The sequence below is a fragment of the Osmia lignaria genome, chromosome 7 (genome assembly GCF_051020975.1).
Source record: "Osmia lignaria lignaria isolate PbOS001 chromosome 7, iyOsmLign1, whole genome shotgun sequence".
Taxonomy (NCBI): domain Eukaryota; kingdom Metazoa; phylum Arthropoda; class Insecta; order Hymenoptera; family Megachilidae; genus Osmia; species Osmia lignaria.
The window spans coordinates 6,429,269-6,448,997 of NC_135038.1; the positions used below are offsets into that span (position 1 = coordinate 6,429,269).

A 19,729-nucleotide genomic window follows, 5' to 3' on the forward strand; every position below is an offset into this window, starting at 1 on the left:
GCGCTCGTTCTTTCATTTTTTATCCGGTTGTTGAATTTCATTTTACTTTCGCGTGTGCGTGGGCGGCTGTAAATTGTAATTCGATTTACACCCATGGTATATATCACAAACAAAAGTTGAATTAAACGGGAGAACTGTATCTTTCTTGGGTTTTATTCAGAGTAAAATAGGGTAGAAGTGAAAGCACGAATTAAGTAGAATTAAGGCTTTCTGTAATTATTAAGTTATTACATGGGTGATTCCTAAGTGTAGATAGTCTGGCACGATTTTATGACATAAAAGTATTACAAAATACCACTTATTCTACATCAATTTAAAGCTAAAAGTTAGTTACTATTTTTAATATAAAATAACTTAAAGCAATTTTTATATTAAGGACCATGGCGGACCATGGAGAGAGCCCGAATTTTCATTCATTTTCGTATTGCATATTATTTTAATTTACACTGTTAATAATGAATCAATCAATTTGTACCAAGAATATCAACAATGCGTTTACATGATTATTTTCGTCAGAATTTAAGCTTTAAATCGATACGTCATAAGCGTCATTTCGTAATACTTTTATGTCATGAAATCACGCCAGACCATTTATTGTGCAACAATCTAGTATCACGATACGATTATTTCTTTACCATAAATCATAAATTTCATATGGTACGCGCAGCTATGAATGATAACAGAATCCAACGATTCAATTACACCCCGGTTTCGTCCCCATCGACGAGATCATTCAACCCTCCATCCGGATAACTCGTTTCGATCCATTCATCCGAGTCGCGATCCCGCTGGCCAGTGTTTCTCACTTGGCCTGGCACGGTTCGCAACACGTGGCGGTGACACACTCTCCACGAGGATATCCCTCCTTCTCTGCGTGGGTGTATTTACTTCATCATGTACACCAGTCGTGGAACGCGTGGGAGAGCAATCGCACGCGTGAATGATAGAATTACACACGTGGACAATGCTCAGTTAACTCGTGGTTCAATCCATTCGAGACCAGAGTGTTATTACTGGACAAGTAGTTATCTAATTTTCATTTTTATTTTTATCTCGTATTTTCATCTCTGAATAACTTTTACCTTGAATACCAGCTGACAGTATCATTTTATCTTATGGTACTTCCAGGAGGGGATTAAAATTTCAGGCGCCTCTTGGTTGATAAACTTGATTCAAAATGTTGAAATTTATTTCATATGAAAAAGGGCAATGGTAAGAAAAAATTCATTCAATATTTTTTTGATCCACATGGAACTGTTCTTAATTCGGCGCTGGGTACTTCATATCGGTGGTATTAAATAATGTATAGGACGCACAGGGTGTGTCGTTACTGTCTGCCGCTCGGTACGAGCCGATTTAATGGCCGTGCTGGAAAGAAGCCGACGGACGAGTGGAACCATGTGTCGTTTCCTTTGAGACACCGCTCTCCTTCCATTCGGCATTTTTATACAGCCTCGGCTGCCACTTGGAAGTGATATAAATGAACGTTTTGTTTGCGAACCGCTTCCCTCCTTCGACTTTTCCAGGATGTTTTTGGTATACGGTGCTTCTCCGTTTCGTTGAGAACCAGATGAAATATCAATCATTTCTTCATCATTTTCCTTTTCTCCTTATATAGGTAACATATCGATAACTATTTATCTGAAATAATCAGTCTCGTTCGGTTTGAATGTTTCTTCGCTCGAAACAGGTGTTCAACCACATCACCTCCCATTTTCTTTATCGTTGTTTATTATTCTTGAAGGATATTTATACGAGTGAATGAGAATTCAGGCCTCTTTTTTTAGTTCCAAGAGGGTTCGAGAGTTTTTCTAGTGGCCAGCCAGGGACTTCCTAATGAACTGTGAACTGATTTACGGGAACACAGTCAGGCTGAATACTTTGGAAATGTATAATACGAAATTCGAGTACATTTTAGTGGGAAATTTCTTCTGTTTTCTCCATCGACAGTTGAACATTTTTGTATCACATTACAGGCTTATATGTTTTGAATAATTGAATTTTTCTCTTGTCACTGAAGCATTCTGTTTCTGTGAAAAAAGAAAAGAAAAAATAGTAAATCGTACTTGGTATCATTTTTCATAAACGAACTGGAACAGTTTTTTCAATGGACCATGTAACGCGATATTAGAGTTACGCTCATTAAAATAATTTTCCTCTCTGATGGCTTAATTATATTATCATTAAATGTTTTTATTCGATCATACTATATTTCAAATGAATCACGAAAATTTCCTATCATTAACCGAACCAACTCTCGAACAGCTGACCATGCAGAGCTATTCTTCCAATGGGTTAATTAAGTTTCACTAACAATAAGAAATCAGTGAAGAACAATCGCTTTAACCTCGTTTTCAAAAGCAAACGCAAAAAGCAGCTGTAAAAAGCGTAAGCTTCTCCGAGCGAAGGGAAAAAAACTTTTGCTTTTTAAAGGGCAAGAAGAGGGTTGAAAGAAGTGGAGCAAGTTCCAGACAGACGAGACGATCGTAAAGGCTCGCGTTCAGACTCTAATAACCCGGCCTCGAATCAATCCCAACGCGGAAATAAAGATAAAGTTCTGATCGGAGATAAACGTCGGGGCGACGTAAAATATTTCCCAGCCTGGCGAAACAGCGAAGCTAGAGGAGATTGCAGGGCAGACGTATAGGTTTATGGGTTTCCGCGAGCAGACCGCGGCCATTCCGCGCGTCTCGGCCACCCCTTCCAGCCTGTACGGCAACCCCTGTCGCAGAGGGGGTTCGCTTGGCTGTAAAAATTTTACTGCGAATTGTCTGCAGATTCGACCCACCGCCGCCCGACGTTACGACCAGGAAAAATAGGAAATCCCCGGGAAACTGATGGAAAAACTCGTCTGGGTCAGATCTCCACCCCTTCTGTTGCAGTCTCTTTCTTCTTTCGTCATCTGGGTCAGCAAACCTAGTTTGTCGAACCTGGCAGACACCATTCCAATGATTATATCGAGAAAGATTACTTTTCGTTAGACGATCGGTTCGCTGACCAGAGTGTTTAAAGGAGAAATATAAAAAGAGGGAAAAGTGGTGAGGGGTCAGAAGTCACGTAAATTCCAACCGCTTGGTTATTGGGCCAACAGCAGCCGAGAACGAGAGAAACCGAAGCGACAAGGGAGAAGAACCGCCAATTCGGGGCCAACTGTTGAATTTTATCACTGGCTGTCCCCCACCCTGTTGGTTGCCCTTCGTGTTTCGAGTGTAACGCGGGCTGAGAGGGGTAGGTTAACGTGACACAGACCACATGTGTCCCGTACGTCACCCTTCGCTCATTCTCCCTCTTCTCGTCGCTCTTTCGTCCAGTTTCTAGGCCTAGCCGAGGGGGATAAAAAAAAGCCACGAAAGCGATACGGCCCTGACACCCTGTGGGAACACATGTGTGTTCTTAGATAGCTGGAAACGAAATGGGAGGAGTGTTAAGGTCTTCGAAACGAGATAATCCATTGAACCCGTGCTTCCTTTGCTGTCGAGTGGATTTTCGACGGGAAAATTCCGATGACAATATTTTTTTTTTTTTTTAAATACATCTTCATTCATAATTACATTTTGCCTTTTGGAGCATTAGAAACTAGTTTTATGAACAATATTTCTGTATGAACATTTTTTTCCTTCATCATCAATTAATGATTGAAATATTAAGATTAATATGTGCTGTAGTGAAAAAGAACCCGATATTATTGATTGATAGTTTTATTATGCTGTTAATGGAGAGATTAAAGCTTTATGCCTCTGAATTTTACAAAGAAAACTCTGTGCTCGGATATCTTTATTTTTTGTCGAAGCGGATCAGATAGATGGAGATAGAACATTTCGATGACGTTTCGACGTCTCCTACCATGGTTTATTCCCTGAAAGGAGTCGTTCGATTATTTACTGTCTCGATTATTCATAGTTTCTATTATTCCTCGTGTGCCATTTGTTTGATTCATTCTTTTGGCAAGCACGCCGCCGTTCTATCAATCTTCTCCTCTTAACTACCCCGGTGGAAGGGGATGAAACCTCGTACTTAAATTCAGCCCGAGATGAATGCTACGTTGCCGCAAGATTGATTCTTAAACATTAATGAAATAATGAAATTGAAATTTAGATAAGTCCGGGTTAGATAAATGTTCGTTTAATTTCCATGCCTTGGAACGATGGTAATTAAGAGTTAAACGAGCTTTCTGAAATCGATAAGGCGAGTTGAAAGGTGTTTAGAAACAGGTCCCTTACCCGTTCGTTCTTCTTAGCCACGTGTTTCCTAAACGTAACCCTTGAAGAGGCAGAGTTTTGCCAGCTGGCGGCAATTTATCAGCTCCCTCGAATATGTCGAAGACGTTGCCTCGATCGCAGTTTCAGTTTTGTCAGGGAAACCCGACGCGATACCCAGTGTTCACCCTGTTCAATCTCAGTCGGTTCTTGGAATCGATGGTCCGTCGAGACCCACCGGATCGTCGTCACTGACTTGTGTCATTAGGGTTGGCTCGTTAAAACGACGGCCACAGAGACGATCAGGTTTTTGGGGTCAGTTTTCGAATGCCCTACATTTACCCCGGCGCCGAGAAATATTTCTATAAAAATCCAAATTATTTACCTAAACGCACTATCGGTGGAATTTATCATCCCGAATCGTTTTATTCGCTTTTGCTTCCTCTCTAAACAAGTCGACTAGGAGAGGAGGCCCTTCAGGGGTATTAAGAATTAAGTAGACCTCTCCAAACATTAAAATCGACCCATCAGCTGGCAAGGTAACACTTTACCAGCCACAGCAATCTTTACTCGCGAATACTTTGTTAATGTAATCTCTGGTGTTATTTCAAGAGTATCATTTTTTGTTACGAAGGACGACTGAAATGGGTTGAAGATAATAAGCGATGTTTCATGATTATTGACCAGAAGATAGCGTTATGGAAATCTTTCCGACAGTCTGATAGCGTACTCGAGCGAAGGGATGGAAAGGGTTAGATATGGCGGCGTTAACCGTGAAAGATTGACAGGAATCGAACGACGTAGCCTACTTCGGCGATTCGAGGCATCGCTTCCGATCGATGCACGGTTGAATCGTGACGCGGACGTGGGTGGATAAGAAAAATTCGAATAAAAACCCGGATACTTATCTTGTAATAAATAATTCTGTTGAACAGGCGGTCGAACGTGTAACTAAAAGCATCTCTCGAAAAAAGACAAATGGTCTTCAGTTGTTTGCGAATTAAAGCAGCAGTTTGCATGGTGCACGGCGAACAATTAAGTATCGTAGATTAAACTGTTTCCATTTAATCCGAGCAGCGAGTAGAAACGCAAGGATTAAGCGTTTACTTGGCGTTTACGAAGGGAACGTTGTAGCGGTGAAGGAAAAAGAAGGAAACGAATGAATAAATAAATAAATAAATAAATAAATAAATAAAAAGATAGTGGAAAATGGAAGAAAGGTAGAAGGGGGTATCATATTCTTTCTCTTGGCGAGTCTTTAACGAAATTAAATCTGCGAAGCAGCTCTCGCGAAGAAACTTTAAAAGTTTTCTCTTTTTCGTCCGCTCTCACGGTCCACTTCTCTTTGGTTTCACGGTGAAACAATAAAAATCACCAAACGGGGAAAGAAAAGCGCGGGGTGGAGAAAATTAAAGGAAATAGCTTGTTCTCCATGGAACGTAATTTCCGGTATTTAGCAGGGAAAATATTCCCTCCTAAGTAAGATTTTCTTCCTTCTCTCCCGTCGGCTGTTTTAAATCGTTCCCACCACCGACGATTGTTATAATTTCGTTAAACAATTACCGTTCGTACTGTCGAAAATTTTCATTGGATATTTCATTGTTTTTTCTTGCTTCAAAGGGTAGTTTCTATCGTGGCATTCAAGATATTAACTTTGTATCCACCCTTGTCGGTCATTTTTCCGTCGTTGTATTTACCTTGAAACTTTGAAAACAGTGGAAGATGTCTTTGCGTTAACCCAACATCCCTCATCGAATTACCATTCCCAAGAAAATTCAACTCGAAGAAAGTCTGAAGTTCGGTTAATCTCTCTTGAGGGTGATAAAAAGCGTGGAATAGAAGGATCGCGGTGTTGGAAGTAAAACAGAAGGGGTGGGCGAGCAAGAAAGAGGGTGGCAAATAATGGTAGATAAAGAAAAGGTAGGGTGACGTCACAAGGGGTATCCGGTTGGGTTAGGTCGCGACTCGTTCTAGCAACCCCCTTCTCGCCGGTATACGCGACGCGTTCCACGACGAATCTCACCCCCTCCCCTTTCGTCCGGCAGCATCTAGCTCCTCCAGCATCGGCCGTCGTGCCGAAAAAAGCAAGGCTCGCAGAAAGGACGCCCGGCGTCGTGGCGCTCTTTGGCTGATCAATACACGCCGCCTCGTACGCGAACGGACGGTCACGCATGTGCACGGTGTGGGCTCTTTCTTTCTTTCTTTCTCTTTTCACCCTCTACGTGTTTTTTTTCCTCCCTTTCTCTCACGACCACCCACTTTCCTAGCCTTTCTCTCTGTCTTCGTCCCGTTCTCGTCGCGTTCGTCTTCCTCTTTTCTTCGTCCACCCCTGCAACCGTCTCTTCTTTTTGCGACTCTTCCACCACCCCTCCCTTCGCCAACCCCCCTCTGTGTCTTCTTCGCCCCCTCGAGTATCTCCGGCCGGACACCGCGGACGCGTGAGATTACTCTTCGTTTCGAATTGTTCGATTCGACGTCGAAATTTCGACTTGAAATAATTAAAAGGTTATTAAAAATGTTTCTTCGTACTCGGACTGTGGGGATGAAACTTTAACGCGCGTTGATGTATTTATTTGAAAATTAGGCGATCTTCTATTGTCTCATGAAGGTCTAAATATTGCGGAAAAAATTGGGTGAATTTATTGATTCATTTTCAATCTGATGTTTTACGTCAGTCAGATTTTGAATGCCTTGGGTGTTACTAGAGATCAACGCTGAAAATTTATTATATTCGAGTAATTAAGAGAATATACAAGAGAAAGTTTTATGCAAAATTCGAAGTTTCAATCACTAATGACTACCATAATAATCAGCCTGTTACGAATCGTAAGGGTAATTTTCCAAAATGTTCCAACGTTAAGGGTAAAACAGGATGAAAATTTGGATTAGCTATTTTCCTCGATACGCGTCTTCGTATACACTGTACTATACTTTGAGAAGTTTCCGCTGATTCGATCCTCGCTACCACCCCCCGTTTCTATCTTTCCACCCCTCGTTCCCCATCCACGTTTCTCCTTCCCGGAGACTGGCCGATTTTTTCCTCCCGTTTCCTCGGCTCCTCGATTTTTTTTACATCTTTTTTCCCCTCCCACCTCCCCTCGGACGGTCGTTTCACCCCCTGCTGCACCCCCGTAGCCCAGTACGCCCGGAGCGCCCTCCTTCTCTGTCTCTTTTCTCTTCTTTTTCGTACCCCTTTCTTGCTCTTCTTCGATCGTATTCCGTCTCTGTTCACCAACCACCACCACCACCGCCAACGCCATCACCCTGCCTCTTCTCACTCACCCTTCCTCTATCCTTGTGATTTTTTTCCCCGGCCACCCTCCGACGCCGGGCGTCGGCGTTCTTTTGCTATCGGGACGTTCTCTCGACTATCGGCCCGACCACCTACTACCAACGTGTACGGAACAGAGAGAGGGATGAGAACGAAGGGTAGTCGCGAGGGGGGTTGGCTGCAGCGCCTGGATGCGAGCTAAAATGTATTTTTTTTATTTTTTTTTTTTTTTTACTTTTTCCTTTTTTTACCTTCTTTATCTTCCCTTCGAGCTGCTCGTGGTAGGTTGGATTACCAATCCAGGGATCGTGGAGCACGTATTTCCATTTTTTCCCTCCTTTTCGCCTATTTCCATCCTCCATTCCCCTGTTCCAGCCCGTTTCGCTTGGACGTAAGGGCCGGATCGGCTCGAACCACCCCGTCGAGTTTCCGGCTCGATGAAAATTATCGAGTTGTATTTTTGAAGGGCTCTTTCGTGTCCACCAAGGGTACACGTCGGGTGTAGGTGTTTCGATGAAGGAGATGGAGAGGGTTAATTGAATGTCTTCGTCTTAAACGGCGTTCTCGGTCGAGAAATTTCGCGTGGGATGAAGTTTGAATGGGATGACTTTGAGACCCTATTGAAAAATTTAAATTGCCTTAAAAAGGTCAGTGAAAATTCGAGGCACATAATAATTTTATTTTTCATAAATTTATTACGCTGATCGACACGAAGGTATCGAAATAAAATATTTTTTCTGTCTATCGACGTATTAAAATTAATCCCCGTTAAAAAAGGGAAGGTTACAGACGATAACCCTTGCAGGAAAATGTCATAGAAATGTCAAAGGATGACATTAGGACGGTCGGCAAGCATCATCCCAGGATCGAAGCTCTTCAATTATTCGTTCTTCTCATTAGGGGATCCAATTTTAAGCGCGTCACGCGACCGATCTTGATACCATCTGCCAGCAGACCAAGTAGATTTAAGGGATGATCCGCTCTCTTCCTGCTCGGGAACGATTCCCTCCCCTGCGCGAGATCCTCCACCTTGCTGTCTCTTTTGGTTTCCGATTTTAAAATAGAAATAGATCATAGTGCTGACTTCCGGCGATGCTTGGAAATACTCAGAATTTTTTCCATGGAAGAATTTCTTATCCCTAATTCCATGACTAAATTAGCCTTCTATAAATAATATAAAATAAAAGAAATTTTAGTTTTCTGAACAGGAAGAAAATACAATTTAAATACAGAGACATTTTTATATTAAAAGTTAGGAGAATTGCTTCCCTTTAGGATATCTTATAAAAATAAAGAAAAAGATAGTCGGATAAGTTCATCCCTTTCTTGTTAAACAGCTTCGAATATCTTCGGATTGCGAAGCGAAAGGGGGATCAAGAAAATACCATGGTGGAGATTTTGTTTCAATAAAAACATCCTCGAGTCGCGTCGCAATATCCGAAGGGATTTTCTCCACCGTTTGAAAGAGGGAGGGTTTCCTTCGACGCTGTAGGGCGCGTTGACCGTCCTCGTTCGAGAAATGCATATCCCTTCGCGGTCTCGGACTTTCTCACAAGAATCGAATCGTTTCACGAGCCACCTGTAGAGCGAACAGACCAAAAGCATTGCCCTTTCGACGCCTTATGGTGTCCCTTAGCCTGTTTTCTAGGTCGACTCCGTCATCCTCGATTTTACAGCCACGTAAAATTCCACCCCATCAACCACAGGGGTGAAGTGTCCTGCCTTATCGATTTTTTCGTATAAAAGTAGACTCCTAAATATTCCTCTATTCATATTCAAAGTACATATGTGAAAAAAGGGCTTGATATCGTGAAGATTCATTAGAATAAATCATCCCTTAGTGCCGTAGGTCGAGAATAGACCTACCCGAAATTTCTTTACGACGCACATTACGAATCCTTGAAGAAGGATACGCGACCACACACAAGGTCCTTGGAGTGACGGAGGGTGGCAAGGGGTCGTCTGTGGTTTACGAGGTCATGAGAAGGGAAACGAGGTCATCCCTTAATGTCCCTAACATTCTCGGTGTCCTGCGGCTATGACATATATTTCAGTCGCTGTTTAAACCATCCCGGGTCGTCCGAGGATCGAGGGTGGACACGTTTCACGTTATGGGAATATGGTCGAGGGACTGGGATGAACTTTCTCCGGACGGCAATTAGTGGGACGACGAATGATTTACCGGGAACAAATTTGAAAGATTTCTGGCTAATTCGACAGAGGGTGGTTTTAGTTTTAGTCTTCTGAAATTATTCAGTTCAATAGATGAATTTGAAGTATCGATCAATTTCCAAAATAAAAAGAAAAAAATAACACGAAAGTGTAATCAATAATTGATCGAACATTGGACAGCGAGGGTTGCGGGCGAGAAGCAAAGGGTTGGCGAGGTGATGGAGTGTGATACGTCGGAAGGCAGCCGAAGTGGCGAGGGTTAGTGGGTGGTTGAGAGGGGTCGAGAATGGTGACGGGGGTGGGAAGCATCGTCTACAGTCTAGACACAACACAGACGAGGGTGGTGAAACCTGGCCTACGACCTTGGGCATCACTCGGCCTTCAACGGAGATAAACAATTCAACCCTCGATCCTTGTTTTTCCTATACAACTTATTATGTTCGGGGTGGAAAAATTGCGTAGCCATGATACAGAAGGCGTAGGAGGTTTTCCAGTAAAATAAGAATTCAGGGTGAATTCGAAGGACGTGAATTAATCTTCTTAAGACAATTCAGGGGTTGTTTTTGATTTAACCACATAAATAAAATATGGTTAAATAAAATATATATATTTAGTTTTGAATAAAATATAGAATTTTTTTTCAACTGACGATGTCCCTTTTTGTATGTTCCAGCAATGCAATCCCCACGACAAGGAGAGCGACTACTGGGGCGGTGGACGGGGTGCGAAACAAGGTTACGAGGTGAGCCAACCGCTTGCACATATTTCAACAGAATGGCCGGAATTTTCACGGTCCCTGTGCTAATTCTACTTAGTGAAGCGCAGCACTTTCTGTTGCAGGCGAAAATGAACGCGGACCACAGCCAGCTGCAGAAGGGTGAGTTATCTACTTCGAATTTTATCCTCGATATCCTTCGTCTAACCATTTCCATTCGTTCTATTTTAATTCACGTTAATCGTCGCTGTTAAATTTCAACATTAATCGTCCACCGATGAAAGAACGTAATTATGCAACCCCTCTCGACCTTTCCCCCAAAAACGTTCGACCATCGAGCAAACGTTCGGCCAAGCAGCGTGCAAATATTGGCACTTAATGTTCAATAGTATGGCCATTCGCGGATATTGAAATAACAGAACCGTACGACGCTGCTGAACAATAGAACTCACTCTTTTTTTTCTTTTTTTTTTTTTTCCATTTTCGGTGAATTGTGTTTCGTTACGAATCGAGGTTGCGAGGGTTGGTGTTTGCTGTAGCCTCGTGAATACTTTTACACTGGGAACCTTTCAAATAATAGCGAATGACCGAGGAATTCTCTACCCTTAAATTGATCTGATAATTGTTGTACGTTGAATTAATTCGTCGAGTTGGCCGACCTTGATACCTGTCATTAATTAAGCATCGATTCGATTCGTTGATTTACGATTCACGGCGCCAGACACCGGTAGATCCGGAAGGTGATTTCATCGCGCGAAAGAGTGGTTTATCGTGAAATAATACAAGCAACAGACAGACCTTTTTGGTCGGCGGAGAATAAAAAGAAAAGACGGGCCAGAAGCTGACGCACGCCGTGTGTAAACAGTTCGTAAAGGTTCTTTTCGGTGTTGAGAAACCGGTTGTGATTTTGCATCCGTGATGTAAGATCGTCGATTAGGATCGAAATGTTGAAGGAGGCAGGTTGAGGTCGGAAAAAAAAGAGGAAAGAAAAAAAAAACACGCGCGAACGGGAATTTATCATTCGGTCTTGTCCCTGTGTCGAGTCCTTTTTATTTTTCACCTGTTAGCCACCTCGTGTTCTCTTGCTCTTTTCTTCTTCCTTTCGATCCTCCTCGCCCGCGCCACTTCCTTCTTCCGCGTTCGAGTTTTCGTGACCCTCTATTCATGAGCAACCTTCTTCGAAAACCTCTGTTTCCTCCGGGAAGTGGGTCAGGTTCAAGGATCTCTGTCCACGGGACACCTTTTCCTTATTTCCTTCCTTTTCTCGCATCGAATTAGGATGTAATTAGGTTCGAAAAACTCAAAAATCGATCAGAGTAATTTGGATAGAATGATTTTTTCACGGCGGACCATGGAGAGGGGCCCAATTTTAATTTCTAAATATATCTCACATACATTTAATTTCAGGATAATATTCTTGCATATGTTTTGTTAAGTTTGGGTCACGATTGATCCAGGTTTCGCTGTTCAAGGGTTAAAAATCAAACGCTCTCGTTTGAAATGATCGATCCGCGTTTTTCCTAAGCGCGGTAAGAACGCTGGCATTGACCCAGCCCATTCAGCCGGTGATTTTTCCCCCCTGGTGTTCTCCCCGAAGGGATTAAGTAATCGGTGGCTTCACTCGTAAAAGGTGAAGCACGTTTCCATAAATGTTTTTCACTGCCAATGACACGCGCGACGTGTCGTGTAGATCGGCCATTTACGAGACCCGTGTTACGCTGTCCTCTCCGGCTTCTTAGGCGAGTCTGACTTTGCCCGATAAGCGAAAAGAAACTAGGCAAAACACCGTACGATTATTCAACCCAGTATTTTTTCCTTCTCACGATTGAGCTTTAGTTTACACTTGTAGCGATCGAAATATTATTTTGTATACGATATCCCGTGTGGAGAAAGGCAGCGATTTTTTGGACATGGGACCCCGTCTCGATCGAAATTTCAACGTCATGCGATCCATGCATTAAGGATTAGTCGTGAGGGACGTTTTACGCAAACGTTTCGAGCTAATTTTAGGGCCCAGAACGAAAGTGTTCCTCAGATTCGGTTTCGAGACACGCGAGCCGAGGATAATGACGGTCTCCTCTGGGTTAACGAGGAATTGAGTCATTATCTAATTCGCATGCAACTTGTTGCTTATTTTCGGCTTTTGCTTCTTTACATGGTACCATTAATACGATTTTCCTTCGCCTAATAACTGCCTAAAATTTAGAAAATGAAAATAATACGAGGTACGAATTTAAATTAAAATTGAGGCTCTCTCCATGGTCCGCCGTCAGAGGATTGACTGCCGTGGTAGGGTGACTCCTCAAATTTTCAATAATAAAATAATTAATAAAATAATAAATATTGCAAGGTGTCAATTTAGTAGCTCAAGTTTGAAAATTAATTAATAATTGTCCATTTTTATTTTCACATTTCCATGTTACACGTTAAAATAAAAATTATTATTGTCAAGATGGAATAGAAGTAAAGTGATTAGTGTACGAAGAAGTAGAAGTCAGTGGTAAGACGCGTTGCTCTTTCGAGTCATGGTTTCGTCACGACTTCCGTTTTCGAAACGTAATCGCGGCAAATGGTCGTCTCTAATGACCGAATCAGCTCCGCCATGGTAATTCCATGCTACGAAACGATTCCCATCGGACTGTCTGTGATCCCATGACGCCTGGTTGCTCGTTAATGTAACAGATAACGACTTTCACCTATGCGTGGATCTCCTCTGTTGTTTGCTCGTCCCTGTACAAGACCTCTTGTCGGCATGATTTTCTCGACACGGTGCTCTTTGTGTCGCCACAGGTGGTTAACACGCTGTTTTCAAGTGGGAATGATGAATATGTTAAGCAGCCTGTTACTGATTCGATCTATCTTGTATCGTTGCAAGTTGTGTTCCTCCTTTGACGTTATTTCTTGCGTCATTCATTTATTTTTCTTTTTTCTGCTACTGAAAGGTATTTTAAAATGTTGCGAAAAGGTTATAGAGAATGAAAATTGTTTATTCTCTATAGGAAAATAGATTTGATATTCCTCAAAGTGTTAGCAATTAAAAATGAGAAAAAATTCAGAAACGAAAAATAGAATGCATTTCGAAAGCAGTTTCCTCGCGTTCGACGCATAGCCGCGCTAATGAAGATAAATATCAAAATTACGGAACGAGAAAGGAGGCGGCAAATTGTCCCTGGAGAGACATACGACAGCATCGACTCTCGATCTAACAGTGGCCGTAACGAGACGGTGTCTCGCTTTCGTTTCCGTTCGAGATTCATGAAAGGACGCGCTAAGAACCGGAGCCAAGCCGTTTCGCAAGGGACACAACCATTATAAAGCTATATTCCGATTTGCATTTCTCGTAAATTGAATTTTTCTTCTTTTTTTTTTTCACCCTATTTCCATGTCTCTTCTCGACCTGGATACACCTGAATAGGAAATGCATTTTGCAATTATGCAATTTTTATATTTTTTTGCCAACTGTCCATAATTTTGACGATATTAATATTAAAACATACTTAGAAACAACGTTTATTGATAATGATACAACGTATCTTGTTTTTCCTTCAAAACGATCGTTGTTCGTGTTCAACGATTTTTAAAGAGATCGTAACGATGTAATGCTTCGGGAAACGTTTGTAAAAAGTGTCTCCTCAAGTCATGGATAGTTGAGGTAAACGTTGAAGGAAAATTGAGGAGGTTGATAGTCGGAAAGGGCTCGTTTTCACGGGCTATGTTTTCATAAAGCAACGCGCGAATCGAGTCGTTCCTCATCGACCAACTACCATCGCGCCGTGATATAAAATCCAGCAACGACCTCGTAAAACTTTGTGCCCGTCAGGGTGGTAAAATCTCTGGAAAAGCTATCAAACTGAAGGTACGGGCGACGGAGGCGGGCAAATAGCGATGCTGAAATATCGTAAAAACACCTGAGATACTTGATCGGCAATGCTAGACGATTGCCAGACGGCGTGTCTGCATCAGAGGAAAAAAAAAAACCTGTCCCTTTAACCAACAGAATTTTTATTGTCAAGCACAACATGGGATATCTTTCGTTTTTAATCGAAAAACTAGGATTTCTTTTTTGGTAGACAGACAAAAATATTGGCGTCGGGGAATTTCAGTAAAAACTTGGTCTGACAAGCGGTATTTAACCTTTGGACAGCAGAACCTGGGTCAATCATGATCCAGACTTACAAAACATATTTTTTAAACCAAAAAGATTCGTATATTGAAATAATTTTTAAAAGGAACAGTGTGATAAGAATCTCAATCAAAATTGGGGCTCTCTCCATGGTCCGTCATCCAAGAGGGGAAAGAAAAAGGATCAGACAAATCCAGCAATCACTTGGACTAATGTGACACTTTTTGGAAATTCCAATGAATACTATTATAGTCTTTCGTCTGCATTCGTGACACTTTTTACGGAGGAAAAATATTTTTGAGAGAAGCTGGTCGAGACGATTTTGGCGAGACCGGCTCCCCTTGAAAACTAGTGGTTTAATAGTTGCCCGATGACATAACGACCTTGCCAAAGGTGCATCTGATTTTAATTCCGTTTCGTCTCGGGACCTTTCGGACAATGCTGGCCCCAGGCGTCGACTCATCGACCAAAATGTCCTGTTCGTCGGAATAAAATATCGTTGATCCTTTTGTTGCTTCCTCGCCGGACGAAAATTCGTTTTATCATACTCAAGGATTTATTAAATTAACTAAAGACAAGGATCTGCAATTAATATGGATATCAATTGCAAATTTTACTTAAATTTTCTATACTCCGAAACCGTGGAACCGTATAAAGAATCTTCGATCCCGTTTGTTCATGAATTGACAGTTTCGAAAAAATGAATTAGCAGTAATTACATGAACTACACCTTGAACGCGTTGGTTTGGTTGAAAAAAAAAAGAGGCTGTCGATTTACACTTTGCTCCATTCTTCCATCCAGGCCGATGTTGCTATGCAAATCTACATTCGAGGAGAATATTTATTCTCTCTCAAGTTGTTCAATAAATATCTTTTATCTCTCGTGCTTTGCATATTTTATTTTATTCTGTCATGTATAGCATTCGTTTTGCATAGCTCGACGTGCATATTCCCTACAGGATATTTTAAAAAATCATTTTGAAACTATCAATCCTTACAATTTCCCCCTCTTCATTTATAAAAAATAAACAATTAAAAATGAACAATCTCCAGGGCAGTCTATTTAAAATCTCAAATTGATTGCTACGAATCTGCAATAGGTGCAATTATTTTGAAACGCCTTGTACGTTCTGTACAAATCTCATTACATATGCGTATCTATTTATATATATATAAAAAAAGGTTAATATAATCCGTGGTTGTTTTTCCTTTTCAACCGAGCGGGGCTTGAAACAAATTGAAATGAACATTGAAATTAAGCGAAGATTAGATTGGTAAAAATGAAAAGTGCACGATGCACCGTGATACAGCGAAACAGATTGAAAGCGTGCAAAGGCAGGATCCTTGATCCTTCCGACTCGATGACGTCAGGATCGTTGCTCGACGACGAACGGATCGAATATTCATGAGACTCGAGGAGACAAGCACAGGCCACGGTGTCGTGTTGTTCGCCGCTGGTTACGACAGAGATCTTAATGGGACGAATGAGAATCGTAGAAACGCGATAACAGCTTCTTTATCGGTCTCGACCCTTTTACCCTTGCTTTGACTCTCGTTTTTTAATCATTCTTCACGAGTTTAACATCGACTTACGCGCCACCGTCCGCGCCGCCTTTTCACGCTTCTTTATCTCCCTTTCTCGCTTTTCAAGAACTCGATCGTTCGGTAATAATTAGCTCGAACATCGAGGCATTTTCGTTGCGATTCTAATATCAAAATTAGAAAATAATTGTAGATACATGCAGAATCGATTCGCCGATCGGAATTGATGGAAAAGAAAGGAACTCTTATTTCGCGGGGACAAACTATTGAAATTCCTCGACGAAAGAGGCAGCCTCGTCGAATTCCGGCTCGTTTCGACGCAGCTGGTAAACAATTATAAACATGTGTCACAATGGAGACAATTGCCACGGTCCCACGACTATTAGTCGCGTTTCCCGCTGCTTCGAGTTCCGCAAAAGGGAGCCTCTCCTCGCCGCGTTGTTTATCGAAATTTTAACATCGAGAGAAACGTTGGTTAGCCAAAGAAATTCTAATTCCTCCCGAGAGGAAGGAAGAAAAAAATTTTTAAAATGGATTCGTCGGGGAAATCGTTGATTCAAGTTGAACTACGCAGAAAATGGACGCGTTGGTCGGTGTTTTCCGCGATATTGCGAAATTGCGTGCGCTAATTGCCGGCCGAAGGAGAACCTGCCTCTGTCCCCGTGCGTCTAGAAGCGGTGAATGACGATCAGGGCTCCCGGTGCACGAGATCACGTATGCAAATGATAATTATCGGGTTCAAGCGCGCTAGAAAGATCAATTAATTGTGCCGCGAGGAGAACGGTTACGTGGTCGCGACTCGTTTCACGTTATGACCGATTTGACGACAGTTCAGAATCGAAGGTAGCCGAGAAACAGAATTCGCTTTTATTATACGCGGTGTCGCTTAAATAATTAATCAGACACTTTGGATATTCCATTCTTCTCACTGTAACCTTGTACCTTCTGATAAACTTCGTACCGGATGATTAAATTAAGATCGAGCGCCAGGAAAGATTTTATTTTTCAAAAACAAATTTTATTCCACTGCGAAGGCTTAAACGTAGGAAAATTGATGTTAGGTTAAATTTATCACTTGATCTTCTAAAAATCATTGATGAAATTTTATAACGATCACACACTCTGTAGATGAAACAAGTTCTACGGCACGAGAGATACTGGAAGATCGGTATTTTGTTGTAGGTGGCAATTTATATGTTCTCTTTACACCCACTCCTCTTCCCGGAGGTTGATTACGAGCAATAGAGGGGTGACTATTAATTATTCACGAGTAATATTGAAAGTGCTTAGAAATATGGTAGAATTCAGTGAAGTGTCTTGTAAAACGTGAAAATGATGTAGAATCGTTAGAAATTGAAATGATCGTTTAAACATGGTGGAAGTTTACAGAAAGAGAGGAGAAGGAGATCCGTGGCACTGATTCATTTGCAAAATGTGTCATTTGTTAAATGTGACGCGATGCAAATTCACTGGAATTGAATGTTTATAAGTTGAATTAAAATAGAGAGAGAGAGAGGACCTCGTGATTCTCTAGTCAGGGGTTAAAGTCTCACGTTTGCATACGCACGAGCAATTACACGAGCTGACTGATCAATTAGACGGAAATAATATCAGATAACACGATGGTAATTGATGTACGATGGTTAATGTAAGAAAAAAAAAAAAAAGAACACATGCACGAATGACGATAGGTGATTTGTTAAAGTTTGAACGACGCGTAAACGTGTGACCACTTTTAACAACATTTATGATTAATTATCGTTTCTGCTCTGCTTGTCTTCTTTAGTGTTCTTGAATTACTTTTTTGCAATTCTCCTCGAACGTGTACGTGAAAAGATTTCTTCGAACTCGAAACAAGAAGTTGTTTGAAATAAAATCAGAACAAGTTGGGTAATACGTGTATTGTCAATTTCAATCATCGAGTAAATTAGGTTACCTTAGGAAAAATCGTGATATATTAATATTAATTAATATGTTAATTGCGAACCGTTCTTCCAAATTATTCAGGTGATAGTAATTAGCAGTTCAACCTGGATAACAATACGAAACGATAATAAAAAGGAAATACAAACGCGTTGATAAGGCAGGATTCAAGAATTTTTAGAAAATTACATCCATCCAATAATCCAAATAGCGGCAATATATTAAATCAGACAAGTAGCAGTCTGACAATGATATTTCTCCTTTCGTCGAGCCCTCGTTTGCAGTAATTAACATCAAAATCGCATTTAGGATTGGGTAGATCTAAGAAAGCTCATCAAGCAGCCTCATCAACTCGCAAACGACTCCGGCGTGTACGATGCCTTTGATCGACAAAGTTGTTCCAGCGAAAAGAGTACGCCAAGGTGTTTTCAATTTACGAAAAAATGCGAAACGTTTCGCACGCCACGAGGAAACCGGAGATCAGACTTTCGTTATAACGCGTACAAAATAAATTTTCGATGAAATAACGAACGGAAGCATTAGAAGCATTAACCGGAGGATGTTGTAATTAATTACGTATCTGATCCGTTTCCTGCCTATAAAAAGAGGAACCGATGAACCTTACGAGCCATTGAGGATGCTTAAAAATAAGATTCAATTACTGGCTTCGAGCTCGATCGACGACCAAATTACCTTGCAACTTTCAATCGTCCCCTTTTTATTCGTTTCACGAGTCAGAAGAATTAAGGGATCACTCGGATGATTCAGGATTCGAGTTTCAAGGATGACAGACGTTAGGTTGTTTTTATCACCTTCGTTCGTTTGTCAAATCGATTAATCCCAGAAAAAACCAAAATTAGAGAAATCGATAAAATTGAAAATTTAAAAAAGTTCATTAATTCAGCCTTTACGAAAAATATTTTATATTATTTAAATTAATTGAAAAATTACCTTCCGTCATCAGAGAAGTGCGTTATTGGTAGAGAAAATGAAACATTCACTCACACATCGAACAGATGCACCTGTACGAGTTACGGTGGCTCGATCTCGATATTGAGAACTTGCCTTTAATGACAGCCACTCGTAATGCAGGATCACTCGTCCTTGCAACCTGCTAGGATCCTTGCCCCTTGCCGTTGTTGCGTCAGTCGGTCCGCCGCACCGCGTGCCTCTTTCTCTCGCAATTCATATCTCGCGGATACCTTTCATTAATTATCCTCATCGACATTTATCGCCACCTTATCGATCACACTGATTTGAAAAATTTCGGTCGATATCCTGCTTTGAAATTTTTATTAGAAAAATTAATCCAACGCTACGGTTGGCTTAATGATTATTTAGAAGAAGAATTTTTCATTTCGAAAATAATATAGTTTCAAACATTCTAATTGGTGCTGGTAAAAACATACATCATAAATTGTTTTTCTATCATCTTATCAGGAATATCAATCGCGAATGATTAATCCTTTATCCGAAGTTACTTATAAATGAAAGTAAAGTAGCACTTTTGTAATGTACACAAAAAATGACTCGGGATATTACCACCGTTTCTGTAACAATATTTATTTCCGTAGCTGTGGTATAATATTCTCTAGTTATTACTTTTTTATTCGAGATCACTTATCACGTTAAACGCAGGTAGAATTCCTTGAATTATTTTATGCGTTTGTTGTATATCGTCGCGTTCACGTCGATTCATTAAGTCCCCCCACCACCCTCAATTTTCCTTTTTATTCGTGGATTTCAATATCATCTAATTGGCAGATTATCTTGCATTAATTGTCTCG

General features: G+C 41.1%; 1 protein-coding gene across 1 annotated transcript in view; it reads left to right on the top strand.

Moving 5' to 3' along the window:
- LOC117604669 (zinc finger protein rotund-like) overlaps positions 1-19,729 on the top strand; it is a 126,945-nt gene that overhangs the window by 59,864 nt on the left and 47,352 nt on the right. The window contains exons 3-4 of the mRNA XM_034325013.2: positions 10,313-10,381; positions 10,465-10,516. Of these exons, the coding sequence (XP_034180904.1) occupies positions 10,313-10,381; positions 10,465-10,516 (121 nt within the window). The remainder of the gene's footprint in view (positions 1-10,312; positions 10,382-10,464; positions 10,517-19,729) is intronic.